This window comes from Lissotriton helveticus, chromosome 8, assembly GCF_964261635.1.
Source record: "Lissotriton helveticus chromosome 8, aLisHel1.1, whole genome shotgun sequence".
NCBI lineage: Eukaryota > Metazoa > Chordata > Amphibia > Caudata > Salamandridae > Lissotriton > Lissotriton helveticus.
Window position 1 is genome coordinate 419,582,881 of NC_136069.1, and position 11,945 is coordinate 419,594,825.

The 11,945-nt window shown below is 44.8% G+C and overlaps 1 protein-coding gene across 1 annotated transcript in view; it reads right to left on the reverse strand.

The window, feature by feature from the left end:
- Positions 1 to 11,495, reverse strand: part of SERPINE3 (serpin family E member 3) — a 110,127-nt gene extending 98,632 nt beyond the window's left edge. Inside the window, 1 exon segment of the mRNA XM_078658878.1 lies at positions 11,454 to 11,495. Coding sequence (XP_078515004.1) covers positions 11,454 to 11,495 — 42 coding nt within the window.
- Between the last annotated feature and the right edge of the window lie 450 nt (positions 11,496 to 11,945).

Here is an 11,945-nt window from a genome sequence, read left to right on the forward strand (position 1 = left end):
GCATTCCATGCCTTGGCTGCCCCATCCAAAAAACTCCTACCTACTCAGCTGGCTTTTTTTGAAGGAGGGACTGTTACTAACTTTGCTCCCAGGGAACAAGGTGGTTTTTTTAGGGACATACCACTAGAACTGTCGCTTCAGGTGATCAGGACCTAAACCCTGAAGGGCCTTATAGACAGTACAAAGTGATTTGAACTGCACCGGTTTCGTGACGGGTAGCCAGTGTAGTCTTCCAATATCCCCGGAGACAGAGGCATATTTAGCAGTCCCGGTAAGCAGTCTAGCGGCCGCATTCTGAAGAAGTTGGAGTCTATGCAGAAACCGCTCCTGCATATTAAGGTAAAGACTGTTACAATAGTCCAATCTTGACATTATTAGAACGGTGACTACTGTGTGTTGCGTGCTTAGGTAGCAACAGTACATTTTTATTACATGTTCTAAGAAGAAATGATGTGGCTGAAACTACTGCACTGACTGGGTCACCAAAATTCCAGTCTTGTGTAGTTCGATTCTGGAAACATTAGACGTGGTTCCCATAGGCCTTAAACACAGATCAACCTTCTATATCTCAAATTGTTTCACTGCAAGAGCAATGAACTACTAACTAAAAGGCAAAATCACTGTTAGGTAATGCATTCTTTTTAATTAGAATCAAGCATTATGGCTTAAAATGCAGAGGTTATTCTATTCAATCGTCATATGAAACATAAGAAAATAGGAAGCTGATGACATTCAATAATATAATGTTGCTTATAAAGTAATACATTTGTTAAAATTGGAATATTCTGATTGTATGGCAATCATTTCGAAGCATGTCAATCTACGGTCAAGGCCCTAAATCACGTTATGTACATTTCAGCAATATTAAGATTGCATCTAGTGAAAGAAAACTTGCTTCACAGCCCTTTTATGGCCTACACGGATGAGTATGACTGCCTATTGCAAGTCAGCACATTTCAAATGTGTGTCACTTCAAGGTTAAGCTATACATTGTACAATAGCTTATTAGGTTATTTTTTCATTTTAATTAATGGACTCTATTACATTCATCCATCAATTTGTTTTAAATGGGCCATTTCCCATACAGGGACACAAGTCCCTGGCTCTGAAATTACAGGCCAGTCACCAGTGACTCATTATTAATTTCTTAAACTTCAATATATGCCCTGTTTTTCTCACCAGCTAACCCACAGCCCCCCCTGCCGCCAAAGAAAACAGGAAATTGAACAGGCCTTTAAAAGTATGACAGAGGTGCCAAGAAGAAAATAGGGTCTGGGAAACGACAGACAGCAGTGTTACACAGGTGCCATGCTCTATTGTTTGAGACTGCAGTGCACAACTTGATAGGCCCACTAAATGGTAGGTGCTGCTGGACATGTGCAGGGGAAATAGGAGCATAGTTGTGGCCACCATATGGAATCAGAGGAGCAGTAGAGGGAGAAGTGTGCAGTCCGAATGGCTCACACTGTGCCCACTTCTACCTAAGGAACAAGAGAAGAAGGAACATGGCCAGACCTACTGCCACAATATTTAACATAAGGACTTTGCCACGCATGCATCTCTTCACACCTATTACGCCCTTTGCCACGCACCTCATGAAAAGAGGTAAGGTAGCATAGTAGGCATTCTTCTCAATAAACCACTACATCCGTCACCATTCCCTTCAAGGCCAAAATTGTGGCCTATTAGCCCCCTCCAGCTGCTATAGAGTCATTCTTTGTATACCTTAACAAGGGTTTTCACCTAAAACTTAACAACAAGCTCCCTACAGCACCCTTATCAGGCACTCCATAACTGACCACTCACCCCTAAACACCTGGGGCCTCATTTATGAGGTTTTGCCGTAGGGCCTTCCTGCTGCGCTGCTCTTCGGCAAAAGAAAAGGGCAGGAATGCGCCGTATCTATAAGATAGGCTGCATTCCTGTCCTTTTCCCCTGTGCCGACGCACAGTGGGCTGCCGAGCGCCAACGCAGGCACCTTTGTACCATGGTGCAAGGGTGCCTGTGTTGCGGGATGATTATTTTTGTACAGGAAGGGAAACCTCTCTGTACAAAAATAATCACAAGAGGCTTTTTCTCGTTCTACGTGTGCAGCAGAATGCAGCACACATAGAAAAAGGAAAAACGAGGAGAAATAAAGATATTTCTCCCTGTTGCGCCTCCCTTAGGCCTCCCTTGGGGAGGCGTAAGCTTTTGGCACTGCCTCAGATTTACGATTTCTCGTAAATCTGGGGAAGTGTCAAAAGGCCATGGATGTTGCTGAGAACCCCCCCAGCAACACCCATTGCACGCCCCTTTAACCCAGAACACTGCAAAGGGACTGATATTTATCAGGCAGCATTAAGCCAAAAAAGTGGCTTAGTGCTGCCTGATAAATATCATGCAGGCTTCTGGGCCACGGAATGTCACAAAAAGTGACGTTCCGATGGCACAAGGGGCCTCATAAATGAGGCCCCTGGGGTCAGATTTACAAGAAACTGATGCATCTGTAGAGATGCGTCACTATCCCTGCGCCACCCTGAGAAACCCTTGCGCCACCCTCGATGCTGCATATTTACAATACGGTGCACCATGTCGCAAGGATTGACATATGCGTCAGAAATTCTGATGCATCTGTTGGGGCAAAAGGCACACATTGCTGGAGTCATGTCGCAAGCACGACGCAACTCCAGCAATGCATTTTGAGGCCTATTCCCACTACTCTACGCCACTCCTTACGCCTGCTTCAAGCAGGCGTAAGGTTTTGACGCAGTGGCGTCCTAGAAGTGACACAGTGAAATCGTGTAGATTTCCCTTTGTCACTTTTTCAAGGCTTTCTTGTGTGGGAACGCCCACCCTGCTTACATTATACCTGACGCAGGAATAATGTGACGCAGGGCTTTACAACGTGATGCCGCTCCCTAGTTGTAAATAGTAAAAGGGGGAAACCCAATATACGCCAGCAGCGGTGCGTCCATTGGGGCGTAGGGGCGTAGCCCCACTAAGCCTGGTGGACGCACCTGCGCTGCGTGACACACTGAGAGCACCGATAAATTAAATAAAGCGCCGCTGCAATCCGCTTGCGTGACACTGCAGTCAGAGAGTCTGCATGATCCGGCCACTGAGCACAGCGCATGAGGAATTCAGGGCTGAAACTAGCCCGAGCATGCGCTTTAGCGTGCAGCAGTTCCCATTATTCAGGCTGAAGGGACCGAAGGGGCCAGGGGGTGCAGCTTTAGCCGGGCCCCGTCATTTGAAAGGTGCCAGGGCGAGGAGTCTGCGGGCCCCCCTAGCCAATCCTGGCGCTTATGGAGCGCCAGGATTGGCTGGTCCACCACGCCAAGGACAAGGCTCAGCACTTTATCAATCATGGCCAATCACTGTGACTTCAGCATGTGAAGTCATTCAGTGATTGGCCATTCGGGGACGTGCGCCCCGTGTAAGTTTCCAGTAGGGTAGGGGGTGGGGCTCCCTCTCTGACATGTCTCCTGCGTGTAGGCCAGGCAGCACCAGGACACAGCACTTCCGTCCGACACTTAGAGCCTAGACTCACTTGTTGACTCGACTCGAGTAGTCACAACAGCTTGAGTCACAACACTGTGACACTGCTCAGAGAGGTTCAAGTATCGTCAATCGAATCGACTCATCGACTGAAATTTTCGAAGGAATACTAAAAGTAGGTGCAGCCGGTCGGGTCGCGCTTGGGGGCAGGGCAGGACGTCTGTGTTTAGGGGGCTGAAGGAAGGGTAGTCGCGCTGTGCTGATTGCGCGGTATTACCCCGCCGGCATTGCCGGAGTTCCAAGTGGCCGGTAGCTGTGCAGGTCAGTGATGGCTGCTTTAGTTAGTTTTGGCTGCCTGCAGGCCTTGCTGGGTCTTGTGCACAGGTCGGTGATTTCGCCGATATTACACCAAAGTGGCGGCTGTTTGGGGGCACTTTGAAAGGTTGTGCAGCATTTTGTTTTATTTGCTCTGCTCTACGTTTAAATGCACAATCGACATCACCCTTACCTTGTAAAACATAATTAGAGCGTATTACTTTTGCAAGGTACTGGTGATGTCGATTGTGCATTTAAACGTAGAGCATAGCAAATAAAACAAAATGCTGCACAACCTTTCAAAGTGCCCCCAAACAGCCGCCACTTTGGTGTAATATCGGCGAAATCACCGACCTGTGCACAAGACCCAGCAAGGCCTGCGTATTACGCTCTAAATATGTTTTGCAAGGTAGGGTGATGTCGATTGTGCATTTAAACGTAGAGCAGAGCAAATAAAACAAAATGCTGCACAACCTTTCAAAGTGCCCCCACAGCGTATGCTATCGCAGGTGGCAGGTTTCACACCTCAGCGGTCGGAGGGTGCAGGCTGGGAGGGCAACTGACCTACCTACTTTAAGTGGTGCAGGGCACCGTGGCCTAGACTGCAGAACAGTGGCAATACAATTAATAATGAATGGACCCAGTAAAGTGCTGGCTTGGCCTGGAGTCTCCCGAGATGTTTTTCTTTTTGTACAGTAGCAAGTTTAGCTGCACCTTACTGATCACCTTGTCTGGCAGTAACTAGACCAATTATTCATTAATAGCTGCACGGAGACAGCTTGTGTCCCGAACAGGGTGCCAAGTCAGTCAGGGTCGATGGCAGTTTACGGCGCCCTTTCACCCTCCAGGGACGCCTGCACAGGGCTCTGGATTAATAAGGCCTCTTGGTGCTATAGCATACAGAGATAGTTTTATAAAGTGTCAGTCCAAACGCCTGGGGGTAGCAGAAGTAACATCATGCACGCTTTGATCCCAAATAATGCCACATGGCTAACCCGTTTTACCACTGTTACCTTTTGAGTGCGGAAACAGGAAAAAAAAGAGTTCTAGAGAGGGAAATGGAAAGTGAGACAATGGGAAGGAGGGAAAAAGCAAGAAAGAGGAGAAAAGGGGAGAAGGAAGGAAAGAAAGAACATGAACCACACGTTCACAAAATTGTAGTTTATGAGGATTATCTGTGAGCTACTGCTTTTTACTAGGTTAGTGCCCTTCCATTTCTAGCACTTTACAGCAGTTTTAAGATCTGAGTTTTTCGTTGCCCAAGTGAGTTTAATGTCTGTTATTTATATGTTTTGCACTTCTTCATTGCTTGATTTTGCTTGCGAGAAAGTGTCACTCATAGTCGTTGAATGTCACTCATAATTACACTGCAATTGTGAAAATGTCACACATAAGTAATCAGAACCCTTGGCAGCTATGATGAAATGATGTGATGATGAGGCCTCAGGCAGGCCACAGTGCGGGTGGCTGGTGGAGTGTGCGGCGATGTGCTTTGTAGGCATTTTAAATTACAGCACTGAGAAAGCGTTTACGGCGGGATTTGTGTGGAATTCGCCTCGGGCACAGAAAGTTGAAAACGATTTTTCAGAAAATATACAGAATTCTTTGAGCTTATGCAGCCGCGTTTTAAGTTTCTAACGAAATGCCCACAAGTCCAATTTTCCCCTGAAAGAAAGGATATGAACATTTAGCTCTGCCTCGCAGTCATGTTATGCGCGGTTTTATTTTTCTGACTCATTACCACTTGGAGTACTAATTGTCACATGTAAAGGCAGACGGATTCCGGAACGCTGTAGACTGGGGACGGTTTTGTTTGTGTCGCAGCTGCCATAGATTAAGGTTCAACCGCCTTTCTATGGTAATGGCGGAGCAGCTGTTTAGGCCCCAGTCCTTGCAGTTTTACTTGTTGAAGCAGTATGTGACCGCTTGTTTGCGGAATATTTCCACTGTGGGCACGGCCGATCGTAGTTCATTTGTTGCAGGAATATGTCCCTGCCTTGTGGGTGAGAGAAGTCTCTTCGTGTGACTGAGACTGGTAGGCCCTGTCCTAAGGATGGCTCTATTGAGTGGACACTAATAGAGGTTAAGGGTGCATCATGAATACCAAGTAAAGCCAAATTCAGTGTGTCGAGATATTCTGTCTGTTGTGCTATACGCTGCGCATATCCTAAGCCAGTCTGTGTGTGAACTGTAGCTGCCCAATTGTAAAGTGAACCATTAAATATGTTCACATATATATATATATATATATACACAGTATTGCGTCAGTTGAGTCTTGTTTCCAAGGCACAGTGAGCTGCAGAACAAAATGCAGGTCAATCTGTGCTTAATCTCCAGCTGGTTGTTCCAGTTCAGCTATGTTCAAATTACAAAGACCGAGGGCTGCACAAAATAACTAGTCTGGCCAAACAGCATTTGGGCATGTTTTCCTATTCTGAGTGGTTCGATACATGTACTCGCACGCAGTATTTAACAACAAAACTTTTGCCACATGTAAATGTAAATGTAAATGTATTGCGACTTATATAGCGCACGTATCACCCGAAGGCATCAAGGCGCTTGCTTAGGGAACCCGTCCTGGTATTCCCCTGTGAGATACCCCGGCAGGGTATCCACAAGGTGAAAGCCAGGCATCCCGCCGCGAGGACATGGAATACCTGCCTAAATTTGTTCTACGAGGTTTGCATCTCATAAAGGTGGAAAACCCGTGTTTTAGTGCATTTTTGCCTTTCCTGTGTGCTGAAGGTGGAATGTGTTAGTAAAATCGTACCCAGTGGTCCTGTATTTCCCCGAGTGCTTTTACAACACCCACAAATTTCAGTCTTTGCTATGTAAACCAGGGCAGGGGATATATAATTATAATTATAACAACATTACTTTTGACTATTGAATCAGACGTCGTTAGAGTGCTGCGTTCTTAGTTCTTCACACTGCACTTGTTGCTTTGCCCAAGACACCTGCTAGGTTTCAAACATTGTATTTGGGGATTTACTTATGAGAGGAAGCCACAGCTGTGGTGTGAAGGGGTTGGTATGTTCGCTTATCGCTTCAGAGTGGAATAGGTTTTGTGGTTTTCAGTGCATGAGGCTTGTACCCTCATTAGATGTCTCATTATCTTAAGAGACACAATTCCAAAGGGCTGTGACAAGGGTTCGAGTTCTCCAGCTATGAGTGTATCCGAGTTCACCCACCATGAGGCTTGTACAGCAAATGCACTTGGCTATCTTACTGAATTGATTTTAAATTGTACTGAATTTAATATATACAATTACTTAAAATCGTTATGGATGTTTTACAGCAATAACAGGAATGGAAACAATGATAACAATTGAAAAATCATCAATGTAATTGACATTATATAAATTAGCTAAAAAGAACAATCATAAAATGAATTCGCCAAAATCTTGGTATGCAGTTCTTAAATCCATCATGCCCCCTTTTCTTCCAAACAGAACGTGTCAAAGCCATCAGCGTGTCAACGCCATCAATCAATGTGTCAAAGCCATCAATTCCCTATTTCCATGGAGTATCTTATGTGAGCAGGACGACTGACCACTGATGCAAGCGCCTGGCTCTTCTGGGTCAGAGGAAATTTGCTGGACATCTATTTCATGCAGTGCGGCCATTTCATATTCACAATGTCCCCTCAGATAATGGCGAGAACCGATGTCTCGTGAAGTGTGCACGTGCCTGCACCCCTAGCTGCGCCTTTCCCAGCAAGCTGGGGGTCAACAACCTGCTTCAGACTGCGCAACCCATCCCAACATGGTTGGCTTTCCCCGAACAGCCGGGCATTGTTGTTGTTACTGCGCCTCTCTGGTGGTATACGCTTTGTGCACTCAGTCCTGGTGGGTGACAGTGTGTGTACCAAAACCCTGGTGGCAGACACTGTATGAACTAAGGTTCCGGTGGCTGACACTCCATGGACTAAGATTCCGGTGGCTGACACTGAATAAGCTAAGATCCCTGATGGCTGACGCTGTATAAACTAAAATCACGGTGGCTGACACTATGTGCACCATTAACACCACAGGAACTGATTGTGTGCGCCTGAAGGCCCTGGTGCAGACGCTATGTGGAGCAGAACCTCTGTGCGCTAGGACTGTAGGATAGACGCTGTGTACACTACACTCCTGCTACACTCATGACTCATATGCAACAATTGCAAGAGCAAATACATGATGCTCGTTTAATACAAATGAGAGCTTAATTTAAGCGCAGTTTCTTTGAAATGGAGTTAGTTACCTTAATTGACACAAACGGTGCCTTTTGGTGGTGCTGTACATATATTTCTCTTGTAAAATGTGAAAGTCACTGACAACTTAACATGGGGGACTGACAACCGACAGTTCACCCTGGCAGACGCCCTCTCTCAGCAAAGTCAGCAGCTGAATACAATCCACACATCTTCCCACCCGCACAAAGACTAAGTTATCTCATATCTGATGTGGGACATTGGGCCTGGTTTTGTAGTACAGAGCACTTAGAATGCTGGTGCCTGTTAATTCTGACTTTACTTAAAAATGCACAACTCCAAGCACCAGAATCAAAGGGACATGAGCCAGTATCAAGCTATGAACATTTTGCACATGACTTGCACAACAGGAAAGTTCTGTACGCTAGTCTGTTTTTTGAATATTTTTAAAAAGTATGCCCTGAAAATGTCTACCTGGAATAATATCCACATAATTTCTTAATTTACGTGATCGAACCCTACAGTCTGTAGAAATAACTCAGACTTCTGTGCATAGCCCTTAACCCTAAAATGAAACACTTGCTGATGACATTGTGCTGGTGTCTTGTACTACTTTATCTACAAACATAAAAGACAGTCTATGTATCTAGTGGGTTTCAAAAATGAAATGAGCACAGCTTTCTGGCTGCCAAACATCCTCAGGGAGAATTTATTGAACCCCGGTTGGAGCAAATGATGTAAATAGGTCAGTGAGTGACTGCTTTTGTCAGAGAGATCCTTTTGTTACTTGCAGTTTCAAAGTAAAATTCCTAACATACAACAGCGAGCTATTAACTGTCATCTAAGAGCTGGATGCAAACTGCAAGGACAAGATTGGAGCGTTATGTTTTTTCCCCACAGTCTTTGTTTGATTACCCTACTGTTTCAAAAATAAATTGTTATCTTTTCATTTTCAGCACCTGACTACCTGAAACATTACCGCATTTTGGGGCGAGTTCTCAGCAAACAAGAAGAGGACCACAACCTCCTTTGCTGCTCTTTCACCCCGGCTACCACCCAGCCAACACCAGTGATAAAGGTAAGCAAACTGATGCTATATTTTTTTACATGGGAGTTAGGCTGTGCAACTTCTTCTACTCTTAGAGCTGAGATTTCCATGAAAGTCTTATAGTCTGAATTCAACACCTGAGCATAATAGGACAGAATGTATGAAGCTCTGTGGTTATACTGAATAAGCAGCTACCTATGTTATGCCATCTATTAATGTAATAACTGCACTTTCACAATTGCTTTATTAACCTTCCTGCTTTCTCAAATTTGCTTGAAAATGCACGATTTTTCTTCTTTTTTTTCAAAATTTTCTTGGGGGGGGGTAATCCCCCCAAACCCCCCTTTTGGGTTTCGGTGCAGTATGCAAATCACTTTGCGCCCTACCACTTTCAAATCTCACCCACCGCCCCTGAATATACCCTTGTAGGTTTGGGCAATACAATGATCAAGTAAAAGGACCTGCAAGGGATTTTGTTACAAAAAATGACTTCTGGTTAGTTGTAAGATTCAATCTGAAAGTAACACTCCAGCAGGAGATGACTACAAAGTGTCGATGGACAACTGAGCAAAAATGCAAAAAAGAGAAAGAACACACGGGAAACCTAGGATATTTTGAAAATGTCAATCTTATTTAGACATGAAGTATTCGAATGGGGTAAAATATTTACAGCAACATCTTTATGCAAAGAAGCCAAACACACATTGTGCTAACAGTACATAAAAATAACTATTCCAAATGCAAAAATGAGAGTCACAAATTAAACAAAAATATGTAACTATCAAAGGAAATAATTTCCACTTGGAAATAGATGTAATGGTCGACGATTCGGTCTGTTCCGCTTTCGTCTTTTCAGACCATCTTCAGGACAGTGAATTTGGTGCTGTCTGATGAACCACTCAGATGTGAGAAAGTCGCTTCTCTGAGAGTTATACTTCAAGATGAAAATGGGACTTGCAGCAGCAGCTGTCTAAATGGTGGTGACGAGTAATGCGGCCACCGAATGATGAACCAATAATTTCCTTTATTCTGCGAGGATAGAACACTGCGCTCTGAAACGGTGCGGCTGGCGTCTCACTTTCCGAATCGACAGGAAAAGATCCTAGTTGTGTCACGTTTTAAATAGGGCGCATTTTTTACGCCACCGCTGCCTCACAAACGTGATGCAATGGTGGTGCAAAAGTGTTGCAAGGGGCTTGTAAATCTGTCCAATGCTCTTCACCCACACATAACTAGGGAACGCACTGGCTACAGTACTGATATCAGACATATTGACCCACTTTGCACCCACCTATCAACCCATCTCCCTCTGACCATGCCATCTTGAAAATTCTAGTCAATATAATTTCTACACCTCACTTACTGCCTCTCAGTTTCCAAAAGGAAATATTCTTCCAATGCACTGCCAGCATTTCTCTGGTAAACCCATAATGATGTAAGCACTATCCCCTTTGAAGTGCCCCTCTGTTTCTTCTTGACCACAGCTTTGGATCTCACCTATATTAATTCCCTTTGCAGATGTTCACAAATGGTACAAAGACGACAGAAAATCTTGCAGCAGTAAACCGACATTGGGCACACTATTCTTGGCCGTAGCATGTTTTCAACCATATACTTCCTAAACCTCATCAGTTTATTTCAACTGCCCTGTCACAGAACCGACCTCACAAGCCTCACTGTCGGAGAATAGCTTTGCAGCCTACTCCTTGCCTAAAATCACCATAAATGTAGCTACTCTACTCACAACTTCACTTTCAAGCCCTACCCTCAAGACTATCTCTGCTCTACTCTTTGACTTAACAGACACTTAAGGGCATATCAACAATAGACGGTGATCAATATCGCAAAGCTCGCTTAGCGCTTTTTTATTTATCGCCGTCTATCACTGGAATTTATCGCCCGGTTAGCGCGTTATTAACATTGCGTTTCTCCAGGGAGATACATTTCCAGCGATAGGGGGGAAATGGCAAAAACATCGCTGGAAAACCAGCGGCGTTGATCTCCTGAATACGGCGATAACCTTGCTGATACGACCCTGTGGTCATATCACCATAATCCACCCCCAGTGTAAAACATCCATAACTCATATTTTTTACAGATTTCTGGAAGCAGCGTTAAGGGCGAGTTAGCTCTGAAAAGAATATTGCTACGCCGGACGGGGCTGCATTGTAAATATCATTAAGCCCCGTTAGCGATATTTCACAATGAAGTTTTACGAGGCACGCCCACTTTGCATCTCATTAGGGATGCGAGGCGAGGCGGCAAGAAACTGGGTGCTAATGCAAGGAAACACGTGCCAGCTTGTCCTTGTAGATAGAGCGATGATAATTTTGCCGCTTTTCGTCTGAAAACGGACGCTAAAGCGGCGATAATATTATCGCCAGCCCTTGCTAATATGCCCCCTAATTTGCTCACCTCTTTGCTGTAATCAAAATCGTAAACTCTTTTGCACTCCATCGGATACTTTCAGATCAGAAACGTTTGTTATCTCCTCTAAAATTCTCTTTTACCTTACTTCTCTTTTCTGCTACTCTCAGTCTCATCTGTAACAGTGGTCTAAGTCAATGTTGGTTATACTTCTTCTAAATAAACCATCCCCAGACCATTCCTCTTTCTAACTATTGGAAAGGGCCTCTATTACCCTTGCAAATTCTACAGTGCCTTAGTTTCTCTTTGTATCTCTCATCGAGTAATCTTCTTAGTCCCCTTCAGTCTGGCTTTTGTGCTTTCCATTCCACTGAGATTACATTTACACATGTATCCAATGTCATCCCAGGAGCGCACCACAATCATCTATCCTTAATCCTCATGCTTCTCTCTCTCTCTCCCTCCCAGACCATCACCCTCCTCGACGTTCTCCCTCAGCTTGGTAGGAAACGAGCTCTGCCATCAATTGGCTCTCCTCCG